The 20,749-nt window shown below is 39.6% G+C and overlaps 1 protein-coding gene across 2 annotated transcripts in view; it reads right to left on the bottom strand.

Moving 5' to 3' along the window:
• Window positions 1–20,749, bottom strand: part of FARP1 (FERM, ARH/RhoGEF and pleckstrin domain protein 1) — a 2,534,157-nt gene that overhangs the window by 802,589 nt on the left and 1,710,819 nt on the right. For both annotated transcript variants that reach the window (XM_044071307.1, XM_044071308.1), the window contains one exon: window positions 8,833–8,901. In XM_044071307.1, coding sequence (XP_043927242.1) covers window positions 8,833–8,901 — 69 coding nt within the window. The remainder of the gene's footprint in view (window positions 1–8,832; window positions 8,902–20,749) is intronic.

A 20,749-nucleotide genomic window follows, 5' to 3' on the forward strand; every position in this document is an offset into this window, starting at 1 on the left:
GACCAATTTTTTGTTGGCCAGTTTCTGCTGAAGCGAGGGGGGTTGTACTTGTAGGAAATCTTTGACTGTCTGCATAAATTTTGCCTTATCTTCCATTTTCTTTAAAACTTCTTCTGCTTTAACTCCAAAAAGAACATCTTGCTGTAAGGGAGCATCTAGTAGTTTTGCTTTAACATGATCAGGCAGAGTTTGTTCCTTTAACCAAGCATGCCTACGTATAACAGACCCAGTGACAGCTGCTCTGCAGGAGGCCTCCAAAGAATCAAACCCACATTGTAAGGTATGTTTGCCCACCTGCTCAGTGGCGTGCAACAGATCCTGTACTTCTCTCAATTCAGATTGTTGAGGGAAGAGAGGTTATTCTTTGCTTTAACTGAGAGATTAGAAATTGCTGATACTTAAGCATGTGAAATTGACAATTCAGTGCCCTCACAGCTAGTGTGGCTGAGGTGTAAACCTTTTTCCCCCACCTGTCTAGTGCTCCGGAATCCCTCTCAGAAGGTACTGGGTTTTTAGCCATAGAAGCCTTAGCCCCCTTGGGACCCTGTGAGCTACAGGGATTTTGTAAAGAAATTTGTGGGAATCAGGCACTCTATAGTATCTGTCAGGCTTAGCCGGTGCAGGAGGTAGTGAGTCTGGGTTGAAACTGGATTCTAAGTAGACATCATCCACAATGTCCAAAACTGGTGGGATGGCAAGTGGTCTGTGTTGGGGGAGTAAAAGAAACTCTCTGAGCCTTTTCTTTGAATCAGAGTAGTCCTGACCTTCCCAGTGAAAATGTTCCCTCATAGTGTGTAAAGTTTCCCCAAAGGAGTAGTCTTCAGGAGGAGAAGCTGAGAGAATAGAGTCCTCAGCATCAGAATCTTCATAAGGAGAGAAGGAGTAGTCTTGGTCCTCAGAGGAGTCTGAAGAAATGGACATTTGCTCAGAGGATGCATAATCTTCCTCCTGTCTAGGCCTTTTGTCAGGAGGGGGCTGGGAACCCCTGATTAAAGAAATCAAATCTTCAGCCATTTTGAGCATCTGTTTCTTAGGCATGGGGCCTTGAACAGGAGACTGAAGTGCAGTCCTTTTAGATTTAGAAGGAGTCTTCGACTTCAAAAACGTTTTAATGGTGAGAGTCTTCGGTCTGAAAACGCCTTCAGAAACCGATGGCGTTTCTGTGGTACCGACGTCTTTTGTAGCAAAGTCGTCAGAAGGGCCTGAAGTAAAAGGCTGCGTCGGCCTGGTACATTCCGTCAAAATTTCTGTAGCGGTCTCGGGTTCCAGATCTGCAGTAGTCAGGGGCTGCGTCGGAGCCTCACTGAGGACCGGAGAACCGGAGACCGGATCGGCCGAGGCCTCGGAATCTGGCTTAGGCCTGGGCTGTCTGTCCTTATCCCTGCGTTTTTTGTGCACGCCGGTAGTCGGTTGCTCCGATGGTATGGTGTAGTTAAATTTCCTACCGAAGTAGTGTCGTGCGAAATCAAAGCGTCTTTTAATAGTATGCTTATTAAACCTAGCACAAAACCGACAAGAAGTGACGTCATGGTCTGGGCCTAGGCAAGGTATGCAATAAGAATGAAAATCCTTATGAGGTATTTGCTTCCCACAAGAAATAAAATTGCTAACTTTTTCTGACATCAGTCTGAGGCAAGAAAAGTTTCCCCAATGGGGTACTTAGCTTTATAGAAGACTTCGGTCTGAAATTCGAATTCGAAAATCTCAGGAGTCGGCCAACCGGCACTTGTGAACTGCTTCTGCTTCGGGCACCACGCGGCAAGAAAGATTGAAGAAAATGGCGTTGGTTGCATTATATATACCCCTGGCGCACTGACGTCAGGGAAGAGGCGACAGCAACCGACGCCAGACCAAGACTTTGGAATTCCAGCCGACTGCGGGACCGCCTGACGACAGGATAACCCAAGTGTGATGACTGCAGCAGGGTAACACGATGAACATCAGGGGAAAAATACCTGCTGCACTTGTTGCTGTGGGGGGATGCAAAGAGGTTGCAGCAAGGGTGGCCCCAACAATGGAAAATTTCCTCTGCCATTGATTGTTTCAGAGACCACTTGTGAGGCCTCAGAATGGATCTGCTGAGTTTGTTCACTAGCATCTTGGTTTTCCCCAAAATGTGTGTTGCAACTAGAAAGCAATTGTTGGAGACTGTCCATTGCCAAACACTTATAGTCTCCTGTCAGAGAGGCTAAGATTGGGTTCCCCCTTGTTTGTTAATGTACCAGGCTACAGAGGCATGTTTGTGGTCTGAATCGCAACAGTCCATAGGGGAAGAGCATCTTGAAATGGCTGCAATGCTACTAGAACTGCTCTCATGTCCAGGACATTCATATGCAAACTTGTCTCTTGGGGGACCATGTGCCTTAGACTGTTCTTCCCCAGTAATGGCCCCCAACCCCAATTTGGAGGTTTCTGTAGTCACAGTGGCCATTGGGCATGGTGAAACAAAATATCGTCTGACTGGATTCACCAATGGGTGTGGTGTTTGCAAATCAGTGTAAGCTTTACTTGAAATTATAAGAGTTTTCGAAGAACAGATCAGTGAACAGAAGTGTCCACTGAAGAACACGCACATAGTAACATGCTAAAGGAAGCAGGACTATTGCTGTTGCCACAGACTCCAATGCTTGAAGAATGAATCTGGCTGGAGGAGATGGATGGGATAGAATCTGATGAACCTGAGATTTGACTGCGTCTATGGGATGAGTAGGTAAAGAGGCAATTTGTGTTACTGCATTTAGACGTGCGCCAATAAACTCCAAGCTCTGTACTGGTGTCAGATTTGACTTGCTGTAACCAATTGTTATTCCCAGTGAGTGGTAAATCTGGAGCAAATATTCCTTGGATTGTTGAAGCAGATGTATAGTGGGGGTGACAGGAACCAGTCGTCCAGGTATGGAAACACTCGGAATCCTTTTAGTCTCAAGTGAGCTGCCACCACTGCCATACATTTTGTTAACACCTTGGGGGTTGTAGTGAGGTCAAAGGGCAGGGCTCTGAATTGGTAATGACTGGCTCTCAGCCAAAAACATAAGTATCTTCTGAGCTTCTGTTTATTTTGATGTGAGAGTATGCATCCTGAAGATCTATGGACCACATCCAATTGTCCTTACAAAGAAATGGCAGAATGGACTGGACTGTGCCCATTCAGAACCTTGACTTTTTCAGTAATGGTTGAGTTTGCTTAGATCCAAAACTGGTCTCAGGTCCCCTGTCTTTTTGGACACTAAAAAAAAAAAACACGAGTAAGTTCCGACTCCTGCTTGATCTGGTGGGGCCTCCTGGATGACTCTTGTCTAACATCTTTTGAATTTCTTGTGCTGCTGCCTTCTTCTGACTGGGTGGAATGTTGGCTGGGTTCTTCTTTTTGTTTATTGGGAGCTGGGAAAATGGTATGAAGTCACCTCTGGATATTATTTTTAGCACCCCGGGTATCTTTTGTTATAGCAGCTCAGGCATCTGGGTGCAAAGGCAATTGTCTTCTGACTGCCTCCAGAGGTGGGCAGTTGGGCAGCACTTCAGGAGCACTGATGGGGCTTATCCAGAAATGAATCATGGAAACACTGGTTTTGTGGGCCTCCTCTGCCTCAAGGGTGGTGTCTACCATTAGAATTGTCTCTTCTGCCTCTGAAAGAGTTGTCTCCGTATGAATCTTGGAAAGGTCCGTGAGATTTGCAAAACTAGATTTTCTTACCACCTGTCTGATTTCTAGAGAAGGTTTACTGAGGGGTAGAAAAGTTGACTCCCACAGCAGACAGGGTCTTTCCTTCTTGTTCACTGCAAGTAAGCATTTCTTTCATAAACGGACCAAACAAGGATGTTCCATCAAAGGCAGCATTGATGAAAGAAGTCTTGAAAGGCTCTGCAAAGTCACATAGCCACATCCAGCATGTCCTCTTATGTCAATGACTGAACCAGCTGCCCGTGAGGTGCCTTCAGCTGTGTGAGAGGTCAACCTCCTGGACACATTTGAAATTGATAAAAGAGTGGCCAGCTGAGAAGATGATCTTTTGAAATCCTCTGTATACATGGACTCAGAGAAAAAAATTTACAGTTCTCTAGTCAAATCTCTCTGAAGCCTTGTAAAGTGGGACCTCAAGGTGAATCTGTCCAGCAGCCCAGACTCTCTGTTTCATGGGTGAACAGATGAGCTCTGTTCTGCTTTTAGTGGCTGCCACCACCATCACCACTGCATCAATGGGGAATTCTTTGCTCCACTGAGGTCTGGTCTATCTTTAGTGGGGGCTTGGATTTTGTCAGGTTGACACGGTACTGGTTCAACAGAACCCACCTTCTTCCCTGCCCCGCGTGAGACTAGATCAAAAAGCTCATCCGCTGGGGGGGGGGTCACCTAAGATGTAGATGGGCCAGAACCAAAAGCTTCCAAAAAAGCTGACTCCTCTGGAGAAGGACTACTAGAAGACCAACAACCTTTTTGTTTAAGGATATCTAATATGTCTCAAAAGGAGACATCCTCAGGTGGTGATCTGTGGGACCCTTCTCCTTCCTCAAAATCAGTATCTTAAGAGATTCCAACAGGGAATCTATGTACCTCCTCTTACATGTCATCTTCTCATGGATCTCCTCAGGGGAGGTATCAAAAGACAGGGGGAGCTAGGTGGAACCACCCATCACTTTGGAATAGGCCTGATGGACTCAGAGCTTGGAACCAAAGAGGGAATATGGCGTGGATCCGAGGGGTGACAGACTGGATCTCTAGAAAGAAGAAAAGCCTTTTCTGCAACCTCAAAGGCAGCTGGACCTGGAGAAGTCGTGGCCACCAGCACTGGAGCTGAGACCTCCAGTACGGGTAGATCATGACTCAGACCGGATCTGTGCCTGGAGGAGGGAACCAGACCCGAGATGCCCAGCACTGAGGTTCCAAGGAGCAGGGATGGATCCGATAACATCAGAGCAGATCCCAGCTCCTTGGATGTGACACAGATGCTTTGGCTCTAAGACCCATTCCAATCTGAAGGAATAGGAGCAGAACTGGTCAGGGATGCTGTTGGAGTCGAGGAAGTAATTCTCTTCAGATCAGACTCTGGAACTCTCAGATCCTAGGGGTCTGAAACCGAAGGAGAAAGCACTGAGTGAGTAGTAGCTGGAAGATTCACCGATCCAATATGGGATGGAGCCGAAATGACCCACATTTGAATCTGAGGAATTTTTGCATCATCCTATCCACGTCTGTTTCAGAAAGAATTCTGGAGGGCCTTGTGGATGATGTGGTTGACTGGGACCTAGAATGTTTTTTGGGAGTTTGCAGAAAAGGGGAATGGAGCCTAGGGGAGACCGGATCCAATAGAAATGTGGGTGAATGAGCTTTGGAAGTGTATGATGTACTAGTTTTCGGATCCAAGGACCTGGGATCTGTAACCTGAACCTTAGGGCTTACTGAAATAATAATCTGGTCTGTTTAGGATCTGAAGATTTTGGATCCAAAGTGTGTACTTTCAGGTCCTTAAGAAGTCGGATCTGATGTTTTTGAAATTTTAGGTGGTGACTCCAAAGAAGTCCTGGGGAACTTTGGCAGTGAACGCTTTCTATGCTCTGAAGGAGCTTTAGAGGATTTACTAAAGGTTTGAGCCCCTGAAGAGGCTGTAGTTGAGGGAGGAAGTATTCCCTTAAGGATAAGTTTGCTGCGTTTGTCAGCTAAAGCCCTTGTATTGAAAGCTGTACATATTAAGAAGCTGGTGATCAGATGAGCTGCTCCAACAAAATATAAGCACTGCTTGTGGGCATCCGAGTTGGGGATTTTTGTGCCCAAAAGAAATACATTTTTTAAAACTTGTTGGCTTGTCAGCCATGAGAGTAGAAGGAAAGTACGAAAGAGTTGTAGATAAAAAAGACTTTTTTTTTAAAGTATTACAGAAAGAATAAATTACCAGCAATGGTAATTAAGTATTACCCATAAAAAGGGTAGGAAGGACAGAATGGGTATAGAAAGAAAAAAATTTACCAACTATAGTAAATTAGAAAATTACTATAAAAATACAGTAACTACTCTCCTGATGCAGAAAAAGACATAAGAATATAAGCGAAAAAGGTTGTCGTAATAAAAGTTGGATTTTTTTTTAAAAAAAGGTCAACTTTCACTTACAAAAAATCAGTTAAAAACGTGACAAAATGCTGCGAGAGAAGGACCCTACTTCTGAGCACAACGGTGGCAAATGAGATCTGAGGTATTGAGAATGGACTAGAGCATTATGGGTAGAGGGAGAACCTCGAGAGTCAGCCAAGTTGGATCCAAGGATTGGATCCATAACCCATTTGTTCAGGAAGAATGAAAAGACTGGACACTTTGCCATAATTTTCCATAGCAGGATCAATATTGTGTGTGTTTCTAATTCTCTTCCATTGAATGTCCACAGAAAATTCCATATCAAAAGACAAAAATAGACATTTTGAGAGACACTGACCTGAAGAAGACATTCTCTGTGTTATTTCTAAAAGAGGTAGGTGCATGGGTTCTTGAGAATTCTATGTTAGGGTAAGACTAAAATCCTGCATTAGGTCCCAGTGCTCAAGTACCCAACAATGTGACAGCTAACACTAGTCACACTAAAATCAAATGTGTGTCTGTAGTCTGTGATAGATTTGCTAACTAACAATACTTGTGGGCAGGCAATGGAACCAACATCCTTTCAGCAACAGGCTACATCAACACAAGAAGTGCTGGCATAGGAGCTACAGAAGACAGCACTGGAGCTCACAATGGATGCAATTCAGGTGTAGAGAGACAGGCCAACTTCTAAGGAGGCAGCTTTAGAGTCCCTAAAGGCAGCACAAAACTAATCTGTGCCATCCAAGGAAGAGGGCCCAACAGTGCAGTACTACCAACAGCCTTTCACTGTTGGACAGCCTGATGCCGGGATGTGTGAGCTTACAGGACAGTGTACAGACACCACAAATGGGGTCACCATTAAACTGTTAGGCTCAGGAGAGAAATGAATGCTCCCATCAAATCCACCTTAATGCCTCTAAAAATGTTGACAGGGGAGAAATAGAAACTGTCTGCTTGTGTTGAAAATTTGCAATGACACTGGCAAGTGTGGCATTATCAATAACAGGAACAGCTGAAGACCTCTGGACTGGAGGGTGACACTATAAGTTCTCTTAAGATTGGCTTTGCACAGACAATGAAAAAGAAACCGGTTCCAGTGCAGAAGTTACCACAAACTCCAAAGCATGAGATGTAGTGGGAGGAGATTTTCCAGCTCTGTAGTTTGAACTCATGAATCTGCAGAACGCTTGGCTTTGATCTCAACCAATGGTGTACCTTTAGCCCTAACAGTCAAATGTTAATAGACTTGGAAACTTGACAAAGAAATACTTCTGATCTCCTCTGTATGTCTGAAGGCACCAGAAAACCAAATTGGGGGGGGGGGGGGTGAGACTTTTCCTTAACCTGATATTCTAGCAAAAACGTACAAACCTGTTTTCTTTTTTAAACAAGAAACATCTTTACTAAATTATCATGCATGACATAGGCAATCTTACATTTATATAAACGAAAATAAACCACAGTGACACAATCTCGGTTGCAAACATTATACATTACAAACTGTGCTGACACAACTGCAGCTGCAAACATTATACATCACTTTTAACATATATCATTACATTGCTCATTCAGATCCTGCCATCTTTTAAACCTCATTCTTCATCTGCATGATTGTTCCCACAATCCCATTTTTCCTATGTAATTTGCTCGCACCCTTTTTTAAAGATCCCACATCCAGTTGTTTTATCTCTGTTACTATCTTCTCTACTTCTAGGAAAGTTGGCTTAGACTTTGATTTCCATTTTCTAATAACTGCTATTTTGGCGGCCATCACACTTTATTTCCTCAAAGTTGCTTCATTAAATGTGGCACGAACATCATGAAACTTAGACAATTGTTGTGGTCTAAGCAATATATACATCTGTCATGACTGTTGGCATGTGTGACTTGCTTACTGGAATCGCACTTGTAATCAGGCTGAAGTTGAAAAGTGACAAATCACAGAAGCCATATCAGCACAACTGTAAGTCAGCAATGCTTAACTGCAGGAGAAGGTGCTTAGCTAAAACAAAAACTGTCAAATCCAATACAAATGCAAAATAAATCCAAAAAGCACCCAAACCAAACAGAAAATAAAGTGACTGACCTATACTCATGAAACCAAAGAGAAACAGCATGAGTCCCCAAGTTTTTCCAAAAGATAGGCTGGAGCCATTTGGTATACAAACCTATACCTCTAGTTGTGGAAAGAAATTAGAAATGAGCAGAGACACAAAAGGTATCCTAGGGAGAAGGAGATGTAAGAGCACCTTGGGAAAGTTTTACCTGCTGAACTGAGCAAGCACAAAGAACCAGAGTCCTAAATATCAACAGCAAAGTCTTCTTAGCAGATCTTGCACTACAAAAGGAACTACATTCCTTGCATGATTACTTAACAGTAACACATACTAATCTCTGATTCAAGTGTTGACATCTCAACAGTACTTTTTCTGGGGTCTACTTTAGAAAGACGAAAACGCAAACTCTTGAACGCTCACATGAGCGAATAATCAGAAACTCGAAAGTGGTATTTTGGGATCGCAGTACAGTGAAGATTGGAATATTTGCCCTTTCCTCACTGTAGTGCAATCTCCGAGTAGGAATATATATTTAGCGGGGGGTGTGGTGGGCACAGCCCCCCACAATACCAATTTTGAGTTTTTGATTATTCGTTCACCTGAGCGTTCGAAGGTTTGTGTTTTTGGTTTTATGACATAGACCCTTTTTCTGCTCCACTTCAACAGAAAAATAATATCCGAAAAAATTAAAATGATTAAAAAACTCACCTTTCAAACTGCGCATTTTTTATTCCTCCTTCTTTGACACATTCAATAACTTGTTTTTGCGTTCTTCCACTGAAAATAAAAACACAAAATGCTTAAGTACAAAGGAACTGAACAGTTAATAATAATCCTACTACTCTACATTATTTCATAATGCAAGACTGATCCTAGGTTTTTATAAGCTGCGCATGAAGCATCTCTACTGAAAGCTGCATGTCAGTATTTTATTTTTCCTGATTAAGTTCAGTTCAGCAGGCTCTGTCCTAGTTCGAGTTTCCCGGTCAACAAATGTTAAATACATAAATAAATAAATAAAATAAACACAATTTTCAGAACATGATATACTTGTTTAATCAGACAAGTTGTTTTTCACAAGAAATGAAAACAATATAAAGATGAAAACCAAAGTTCTCTAATAATGAGACAGCATTTGGATATGCCATCAAAATATAACCTAAAAGCCTATGTACTTTAGTCATGAACTTTAGACCCAAAAATGATCAGGACAGTAGTATATACTTCACGGACATAAAGCAGACAGCACCAAAGTCTTTTATGCATAAAGATATCAAGGTGTAAGTTCTTTGTTTTAACACCGGGATGCAGAGAAGCAAACCCTAGCCCCACATTTTAACATCAATTTGCACCACCCCATAATCGTGTAGCTGTACACTTAATGAATATACATGAGGTATGGAGAAGCACTCCTCATGAATATTTATCAAGTAGTGATCAATACCTTCAGGAGGAAAGAGAAACAGTTTTGAGTCACAATAACAAAATAAGGGAATTTATTACAGACTGTAAACAGACATGCTTCTTAAAAATATTAATTTATTTACTGATTGTCATTTATTTATAGAGATAGTCTGACTGGATCCAAGAATCCATTTTCAGCGGAGACCCAGGGAGAAAAGCTCCAGCATATTACAATATGAAATTTAAGATGATACCAGATATATTAACAATTATATCAACAATAGATACTTTTACATTTTGCTTAAATAACAATACAATGTAACTATTTAAACACGTTGCTTAAGCAGAAATCTCTGGTATAGAATAGAGAATTTCATTTAATGGTTATAAATATACAAGTTCTGATTGACAAATATACAAAATAACTGAATGATCCAAAACATAATACAGAATGTAAACAAATTAAGTAACAGAATAATTACGGAGAGATGAAATTGAGTCATCTTAGAATATAAAACAGGAGAGAGAGAGAGGATAAGATAAAAGTGAAAAGTAGGAAAGCAGGGATAGGAGAATGGAAAGCATGACAATATGAGAAAAGAAATAAAGTTTTAGAAAAATAAGTATGAGAAAAGGTATATGTATACATGTAGAGTTCAGTAAGTAAAGGAAATCTTTTGTAAACAAATAAGAGAAATATAAATATAAATAGGAGGGGGTGTATATAGGATTAACCAGAAGAGATTAGACTAGATGGATATCAAAGAAAAAGTATATTAATAATTAACCAGGTTTATTACAGGAGCAGTTCTACATTTTGGTTGGCAATTCTTTTAGGGTGTGCTTAAAGGGTAAGAGTTTACAGTTTAAGTCTGATGTTTGTACAGAGATTGTTCCAGGATTTGGCAACTGAGCAGGAGTATAGATTTTGTCAAATGGATTTATTTCGTCTGTACATATGTACACAGTAGAGAGACGATTATCTGAACTAATTGGGATCTAGGATAGTTGGGATAATCAAACTGTTCGTATAATCAAACATATAATTGAACTGGATAAAAAACGTCTAAAAAATGCAATGAAACAAAATGTGTGATTCAAGAATGACAAAACTGCCCAACTTATTTATTTATTTATTTTGCATTTGTTGACTGGGATAGTCCGACTGGATTTATGTCCATTTTCAGCGGAGGCCCGGGGTGAAAAGCTCCAAGGTAACAGATACAATAAGAAAACAACGAAAACATTATACAGATATGGTACTGACAAAGAGTACATAAGCAAACATGAATAGAAGTACAACAGGTTAGAGTTACTCCCTGGTGACAGTCGGGGTATATTAAACAATAATTTGATTAATAGATTTTTTACATTCTTGATGAGTTAGCCAGGCTTGTTGCAGTGGCAAAGCCAGTTTAGTGCCAGATGTTGTTTGAGTCTAGTTTTAAACTGGCCTAGGGAGGAGAGCAAAGTAATATCAGCTGGAAATGAGTTCCAGGCTCTGCCCACAGAATTTGCAGAGGGAGTCACCGGTTGCATTGTTAATTTTGATTGTCTGAATTAGTAGTCTATTTGAGGATCGAAGCAGTCTTGGATTGTTATAGGGGGTGATAATATTTTTAAGAGCTGGAGTATTATCCGGATTATAAAGGATTTTATTAGCCATAATCAGAAGGTTACATTGGATTAGACTGGGAAGTTCAAGCCACCCAAGCTGGTTAAGGTTGATGCAGTGGTGTGTTCTGAAAGGCAGGCCAGTGGCAAACCTGGCAATGTGATTATAACAGGTTGACAGTCTATTAAGTACAGTCTTGTTTAGATTAGCGAGTAGGGGGGAATCCATATAGAAGTGTTGAAAGTAGGTGAGAGTGGGCTATGGCCACTTTGGCTGGAAGGGTTAGGAAGGTTTTTATTCTGTACAGTGACCCTAGTTTTTTACTGATTGTTTTGATCAACTGGTTTACATGTAGGCTGAGTTTTAAGTTATTATCAATAATGACACCTAATAGTTTTGTCGAGGGGTCGGGGGAGATTATTATGCCATCATTTGCTTTTATGGCATAGGTAAAAGCAGCAGACCTTTGTGTTGGTGAAATAACAGCATTTTAGTTTTTTTGGGCTTTACTAACAATCAACGGTCAGAGAGCCAGTTTTCAATAGTATTAAAGGTGGACTAGGTAGCAGACCACACATTTGTAGGAGATGTAGCAGAGCAAATCAGGGTGGAGTCATCAGCATATTGGATACAGCTAACATTTGGGATAACAGAATACAAGTAATTAATAAAGATGAAAAACAGTAGGGGGCCTAGTATGCAGCCTTGTGGTACTCCAAGGGTGTTAGCTAGTAGATTAGAGAGCTTGTTCTGCCAGAGTACAGCCTGTTGTCTCCCATTGGGGTAGGATTTAAACCATTTAAGGGCTTCAGAATCTAGACAGAAAGACTGCAGGGTGTGAATCAAAAGTTGGTGGTCAACCATGTCAAATGCCTTAGAGCGATCCAAGAAAAGAGCTGAGGATATGTGATTATTGTTACGGTTATTGTTTATGGTATTGGTAAAAGCTAGTGGGGCTGAAGTAGTGCTGTGGTGTGGATGGAAGCTGTGTTGGGTATCTACCATGAGTTGATTCTGGATTAGGTGGTGCATGAGTTGTTTGCGTATACATTTCTCCATAATCTTTGCAAGTGAAGAAAGTATTGCTATTGGTCTATAATTGGAGAATTCAGTGGAGGAGCCTCCTTTATGTAGTGGGATTACAAAGGATGTTTTCCAAATGGTGGGAATTTTAGCCTCGGTTATGGTACGATTAATTAGTACTGATACTGGGTAGGCAAATAGCATCAGCTGATTTTTCAAGGTACTCGGCGGGGAGTTGATCAAAGGAGAGTGTGGTGGGTTTTAATTTTTCGATCAAGGTACGGATAAGTGAAGTGGACACCGGTTGGAAGCTGAACAAGGGTAGGGATGGTACTATCAAGGCCACGGGAGCTAGGAGGTAATTGGCTAGTTAGGGCTTGAATTGTCTCAGTAAAGAAACGGTTAGAACTGTCTGAAACATCCTTGGGGGGGTTTATCAATGGTAGCAGCGGGGATAGGGGTGGACGTTTTTCCAGGGTGAAGTAGATTATTCAGACCTGCCCAGAACTTCTGAGGATTGTTCTGGTTTGCTGTCTGTAAATTACAGTAGTATTGTTTTTTGTCTTGTAAAATGGATTTTTTTTTGTTTCATTCCTAGTTTGCTTGTATTTAACATGATCTTGGGGGTTTTTAGTAGAGCACCATAGAGCCCAAAAATTGTTTCTACTGGTAATTTTGAGTCTAGACTCTTTAGACAGCCATGGTGCTGTTTTTGCTTTTGTTCTCTTTTAACGGACAGCTGCATGCAAATCAAGGCTTTCAAGAAATTTGTTGTTAAAATATACAACTGCCTCCTCTAAGGGGAGGTGTTGTAGAATAAACTAGTTACAGGAGTTAAGTTCCTGCTGGAATTTGGCAGGGTCAAAGTCTTTTTTGTTTCTGACTTTTATGAGTAAGGGTTGTTGGGGATTAATGGCTTTCTGCTTAACTATATAAGTGAGAAGGTGATCACTTATGTCATCAGGGAGGGTACCAGTGGTGTACAGTTGGGGGTTACTATTTACGAGTACTCAGTCGAGTATGGGTTTACCTAGCTTGGTAGGGATGGTTATGAGTTGTGCAAATGCATGCAGGTTAAGCTGTGTAGACGGGGATTCTGAGGAGCAGGTCCCCTAGTTTATTTTAAAATCTCCAAGTAGTAGGGTTTCTTGGGGGTAATGACATGATAGCCAGTGTAGGGTGTCTTCAAGTGTGGCTATTTTGCTACCCGGGGGAACATACATGCAAATGATGTTTATGCACTTACTTTTGTTAAGTTGCAATCTAGTGGCAAGAATTTTGGAGTTATTAATCTGAGGTGGTTGAGTCACATCTATGGTCACATTCAACTCAGATTTGTAGAGTATAGCTACCCCACCCCCTTCCTGGAAACTTGGTCCAGCCTGTGTATGTTATACCCAGGTGGTAACACTTTATTGTCAGTAGTGTTAGGTTTTAACAAGGTTTCAGATACACAGAGAATTTCAGGGGAGTGATGTACCTTGTTATTAATGCTTCTAATATTGAGGTGACAGGCCAGGAGAGAGTTAGTTGGTCTACTAAATATAGTTTGATGGCTTACAAGAACAGGGGGTGGATTTATCAGACGTGGATGGGCCAGGGTTGGGGTGAACATCAAGTATTTGGCATGGTCTATACTTAGTGATAAGCTTAAGGAGTTTGTTTAAATGTTTATAGTATTGTCTAGATCTAGGGCTAATGTGCCAGGGGTTGGTATGCTGAAAGTGTGAACAAGATATTGAGTTGGAACCATTATTATTAGCATGGCTGAAGGTGGGATGCTTTACAGCTGGGTTGATAGTATGGCCTTTGGGTACTGATGCCCAGGAGAAACTGGTTTTCATACAAGGAGAGTAGGTAGGTGCTCAGCAGTATGGGAAATAAAGAGTAGTGTAGCATTATGAGAGAAGGAATATAGTGGTTAGGATCTGTTGTTTGTATGGCACAATAGCAGAAGATCTGACAGTAAATTTAGAGGTAATAAAGTGGGTTTAGAGAATATATTAAGTGAAAGCTGATAGGATGTTATAGCAGGGTGGAAAGAGTATGTTAGGTGAAAGCTGATAGGGTGTTATAGCAGGAGGTGTGGTTATGTAACTATAAATTTAGAGGTAGTGGGGACAGGTGGGAACTGGGGGCAGGGAGAGACGCTGAGCGAGCTCGAGCGAGGGAGAGCGGAGCGAGGCTAACACGGACTACAAGTGTTTAGGCTTCCTGGAGCCGTAAGGTATGTATTTAGTGTTAACTTAATGGCTGTGTTTTGAACTGAATTTTTAAACCGTATTTTTAAACTATTTTATACCCTAAGTTATACACTTTGTTTTAGACTGTGTTTTATACTTTTACAGGGTATTTGCTAGCTGTAGGTTAAGGGTTTAGTAATATAATTTTCAGGGCTTTATGTGGGAGACCAGTATGCTATTACTATATTCAGGGTTTAATTGTAGTTAAGAAATAATGCTGTAGAATGCTAGGGCAAACTAGTTTGCTTAAAAACAGAGAGGAAGCCAAATTACTATGGGGGACAGACTAAAGGTGCTTTAGACCCAGGTCAGCAGTAAACAGTACATGGGAATTACAATACAGTTTAAAGTATTAACCTTAGCCAATTGTAGGTCGGACTTCAGGTAGCTTGTTTGTGGGTACAGTTTTTCAGGATAGCGTCCTTCAGGCAGATTCTTTTACTTAGATATTTTGAGGGGGTCTGCCTTAGCCAATTGTAGGTCGGACTTCAGGTAGATTGCTTGTGGGTACAGTTTTTCAGGATAGCATCCTTCAGGCAGGAAATTCTTTTAGTTAGATATTTTGAGGGGGTCTGCCAGATTGGAAAAGGAAGACTGGCAACTGGGTCTGGAAGCACATCAATAAAACTCTACTCAAACGTCTGCCGTACTTTTCTGCAGAGAACTCTTTCACTGTGATTTGACAGTGTACTCTACTGCTCTTACATTTATCCTATTGAGTAATCTACAAGCTAGCCTTTATCACATGTAAAAGATACAAATGTTGTATTAGTCTCCTTCTACTATATAACTAATAAATAAAATATTTTTGAAGTTATTCATTATAAATTACATCAGATAAACACTCCATTCACTGAAGAATGTATACCATAGGCAGACACAAGCAGTTATGACCTTACTTAGTTTACTTTCTGTTTAATGTACATGTAGAACTGATTCTCTACTTTTTTTAATTACTTTTAATCAGGTTTCCACCTCCAGAATTCTAACAAGGGGGGCACTTCCTTCTGCTCTTGGCACACCTGGTCTGCAAAGTCTTGCAGTTCATTCTACATAGACCTGCACACCTGCCAAGGCTGACATGTAAAAACTGCAACTCTGGACTTTGAAGACTGACCGTTAATGTACTTTAATTTTTTATACAGAAAACTGCTGCTCAGGCAAATATGAAGCAGCCAACATAGCAGTCAAGAACACAACTAAAGATAAAAAATATACATAGCAACCGAATGAAACTGCATCCAAAGTGCAACTAAATTTTGATGAAAAGGCAGTGGTAATTTACGGCATCACAAAATTAGCTGCTGTGGTGACTTGTTGTAATTACATCTCAAATTAACAATGTAAGTGTTGTGAAATTAAATATAAATCATATTTTCTGCATAAATTGTAGGGGTTGATTAAGCCAGGGCTCTGGGAGAGGGAAAGGTTGGCCCGCTGAGGGCTCGTACTTTACTTCAGCTCTTCACAAGTCTCCTGGCTCCTGGTAATGCGGGAGAAAATGGAAAGCATACTAGCAAAGGAAAAAAATAGAAAAAAAAAAGAAAATCTTTGCTCTTAACAGAGTACTTACAAGAGTTTTAAAGGCTGGACATGCAGCACAAATAGCAACCAAAAATCAATAGAGACAAAGTCAGTGGTGCAAGAGAAGAGAAGTGGTGCTTCTAGGGCCAATGAGAGTAAGTTCCTACTTCTGTTTGCACAAACATGATACTGTAGAAGGGGGATTTGGCAAGGGAGGCTGAAGAGGAAAAGTTGTGCTGGTTGTTTGAAAACTTCTTTCCAAGCTGTAAGATTTCAACTCATATCTGACAAAATATACATGCATACACACAAGCAGACACATACACACACCCACATCCACACACACACACACACACACACACACACACACACACACACACACACACACACACACACCCACAAAGTGGAAGCAGCAACATTAAATTCCATAAAGCAGACAAAATGGAAGCAGCAACGAATGTTAAATTCCATGAGGTAGGAAAGATGCACATACAAACGCAACAACGCACGTGCAGAAGCAACTCGTAGGAAGGCTGCGTTTGGATAATTGGATGTTTTGGATAATTGATGCTCTACCGTATAATATGCAGCACAGATACCTTTCTCAAAAGAAAGGCTTTTATTACGTGCTAAGGTGAACTAATAAAAAAGGAAAGCAAGCATTCAGTAGTAACTTCAAACTTATGGACTGAACATAGATCTCCAATGCTTTGTGTCTATTTTTGTATTTAAAAATAGTGGTGAGTTATTGTTCACTGAAAATAGTGCAGAAAACACTGCTACAAACACTATTTCATGGGTTCATAGGCATATACAACGCTAACGACCACCAGAGCCTTTATTAGCCTAGTTGTGCAATCCAACCCAATTGTGTCCCTGTGTATCAATAGTGGTTACTAGGAAGAGGTATGTTAGTACATTTTTAAAGGTTATACTGGGGTGTATGTCAGTTACAGCATTACTGTCTGCCTCTGTCTAGCAAAGACATGGGGGCCAGACCTGGGGTGCCTTTATTATTTCCCATTCACCGGTTAAGGCAAATTACCAAATGTAATTGAGCTTGTCACTATGAATGAACGTGGTGGGGATTTTAAGAATTTTACTAAAAATCATGAATTGTATTGGATTATAAAACTGCAGGCTGACAAGTCTCTTGATTGAACAGAAGAGTATCCATCAAACCAGTTTTAAAGGCAAGAGGTCTCTAAGTAATTTTATTTAATATTAAATGTATGTTGAATTTCTACTGGTTAGTTTGAATTAACTGAATGAATTTGTATATTAAGCAATTGTTTAGTATGATTCTATGGTGTGAAGAAGCACTATTTTACCTACTATAATAAATCTGTTACACATTTTTATGCCTGCTGTGTTTCTGTGCCCAGCTGTGTTTTGTCTCATATTCTATTGGTTTGTAGGCACAGTTAATTCCCTGGGGTTTTATTTTATTCTCGGAATTTATGAGATATACTGGGTAAGCAAATTGGTGTAACTAGGGAAATGATTTTTTTGAGGTATGATACAAATTCCACAATGCCTAAACATAATAAGGCTTTCCTGAGTCTAATAATGGTGGCTGCCAAAAAAAAAAAAGCAATTACTAAAAAATGGAAATGAAAGTCTAAACCAACGGTAGTAGAAGTAGTGAATACAGTAACAGAGATAAAGACAAAAAAAAACTGGAATTAGAATCTTTAGACAATGGTAGCAGTAAATTACACATGAAAAATGGGAATTGTGGGAATAACACATACATGGGAGGACACTGACCATGATTAGGTAGATTATAAGTGATGTATAATATCTGCAACTAAAAGTATGTCAATATGGTTTGTGATGTAAAATGCTTGCAAATTAAGATTATATCAATATAGTTTGTTTTCATTTATATAAATGTATGACTGCCTATGTCATAAGTGATAATTTAATAAAGTTGCTTGTTTAAAAAAAAGACAATATGGCTTTTGCCTGGTCATCAACCATAAGTGGTAAGGGTTATGGCATGGAAATCTCACACTGCTCAGGCCATGGTTTAGAGATCTGATTTTCCTGTACTAGACACTGTTTTTAAGTTGGAATCTAGATGTAAATCCAATGACCACTTAGAAACAAGTATATTAGTGCTTTCATTCACTATTTATTTGGTGAACTTCTTCAGAAAAAACATCTGTTTAACCCTTACTTCCTTTTATATCAAATCATATAGGAAATGACCTCATCAATCAAAAATATTTCTTTGTACATAAAGCCAAAAAATATTAACTACATACTGAAAAATTCATACACTTATGTACTAGTATATTATAAACATTTTATACATGTTTGTTATAAATTATCTATTTTGTAAAAAACATTTAAGATTAATGGACTCATTTAGTCCTGGTACGTCATTAGCCCCTAAAAATAACTGCCAAAAAGCTTCTTTACATTCTAAAATGTTGTTCAAATCACCTCCAAACACAATCTTGTCTATCGTTTCTACAACAAAAAACTCTAACTTTTTAAAGTCTGCACATGTAGAAGCATGTTTGGCCAAAGAATTCAAATAATCCTTGTTTTTAATAGCCAAGTTGCGCTCATAAATCCTCCTCTTCAAAGCTCTTATAGTTTTTCCTATGTAATAATGGTTACATGAAGCACAATTTGCAATATAAACTACAAACTCGGTTTTACAGTTGTAGTAATCCTTTGCCCATAAAGTGTGATTCAAGTGCCTTAAAGTAATAAAGGAACTGTTACTAATAAATCTACATTGTTTGCAGTTTTTGCAGGCATATGTACGTTTCTTGGTACTACCTAACCTTGGATGGCTATCTTCTTTTTTGTTACCTGATTCTAATATAGACTTAATGTTACGTTCTCTCTTGAAGGTGAATTTTGGTCTGTAACCTACTGAAGCAACCAACTCCTTGTTGCCCAATAAAATTCTCCAATTGTTTTCAATAATTTCTTTAACAAACCACATTTCATTTACTATAGGTAAAGGAAAAGCTATAGTATAATTATTTGAATCAATGGTGGAAACCTCTAATACTGGACCTACACAAATGTCTCTAGATGATAGAATAGGTGAAGCCAGACCTCTTTTTCAACCAGTCTACTGTGTATCCTCTAGACAGAAATAGTGTCCTCAAGAAAGAAAATTCCCAAATAAATGTGTCGTCTGTAGTTAATCTACTAAGTCTTATATTATAATCTGACCCTTGACGACACCCTTTTTCATGTGTGGTGGATGTAGACTATCCCTATGCAAGTATTGATTAGCAAAAAACTGGTTTTCTATATACTTTACTGGAAAAGATATTTCTTTCTTTGTCGGTACTTAAATGTAAATCCAAGTAAGAAATAGATGCACCAAATCCACTCACTTTGAAATCCAAAAAATCAGTGGTAGAATTAAGATCCTCCACCATTTCAACAAACTCATGATATGTCCCAATCCATAAAAAAAACAAATCATCAATGTATCTGTAATAAATTTGTACTTTAGAATAACTAGAATGCCTGGTTAGAAACTTTAACTCCCAATTTGCCATGACCAAATTTGCGAAGGCAGGAGCCACCCTTGCCCCCATGGCTACTCCTGAAGTTTGTTTGTATAAACTTTTATTAAATTTGAAAAAATTGTTATCTAATACTAGTTTCATTAGACTACAGATGGTATTAACTTTTGTACTAGTAAAATCTCTGTACTCAGTCAAATAGTCCCTAAGATGTTCAACACCTTCTAATTGATTTATGGAAGTGTATAAAGACTGGTAGCAGTAAATTACACACGAAAAATGGGAATTGTGGGAATAATACATACATGGGAGGACACTGACCATGATTAGGTAGATTATAAGTGATGTATAATATCTGCAACTAAAAGTATGTCAATATGGTTTGTGATGTAAAATGCTTGCAAATTAAGATTATATCAATATAGTTTGTTTTCATTTATATAAATGTATGACTGCCTATGTCATAAGTGATAATTTAATAAAGTTGCTTGTTTAAAAAAAAAGACAATATGGCTTTTGCCTGGTCATCAACCATAAGTGGTAAGGGTTATGGCATGGAAATCTCACACTGCTCAGGCCATGGTTTAGAGATCTGATTTTCCTGTACTAGACACTGTTTTTAAGTTATGTCAGATCAAAAAATACAAGTAGCAACACATTAAAGTTAGGATCCCAGTAAGAGATTTTAGAGCAGATGGATAGGCTGCAAGTGTGATAAGGTGGTCAGAATTCTGCTTTGTATTTCCTGGTGTGTGTGCGTTTGTGTGTTAAGCATAACAAGATACAGCAGAGAAATATTCCTAATTACAAAATGCTTCAAATTATTATGAGTTCCTCTAAAATGAAAAATCTAGAGGTGTATTACTGACTTAAAGCAAAACAGACAAGTTCTGTCAGTTGCCCTCTCACTACTAGGACAACTATGACAACTTTGTAAATACCTGCAGAAGAACTAAGTATGGATCATTAAATACTTCTAGGGGAAGAAAAAGTCTGAATCGTTGAGATGTATGTATTGGCTGACTTATCACAGACTGTACTGTTACTACAGCTGATTATATTGCTGAAACTGAGCGAAAAAATGTGAATGTTTGTCATAGCTCTTCCAAATTCAGTACTGACTGCAAGGTCTGATTGGACTTTTGCCTCTACGAAATATGTTCTAAGGCATATTTCTACTGAAAAACAGAGGTCACAGAAGCAACACGAAGGACTGAGATGGTAATTTTCTTCTCTGGCCAGTAAAGAGGTAAAGTGCAACTTCATAAGAACCACTCAAAAAAGCCTTAACTTGGTTCCAATCCCATGAACTA

Source organism: Protopterus annectens, chromosome 5.part0 (assembly GCF_019279795.1).
Source record: "Protopterus annectens isolate FY-2018-M chromosome 5.part0, PAN1.0, whole genome shotgun sequence".
In the NCBI taxonomy this organism is placed as follows: domain Eukaryota; kingdom Metazoa; phylum Chordata; order Ceratodontiformes; family Protopteridae; genus Protopterus; species Protopterus annectens.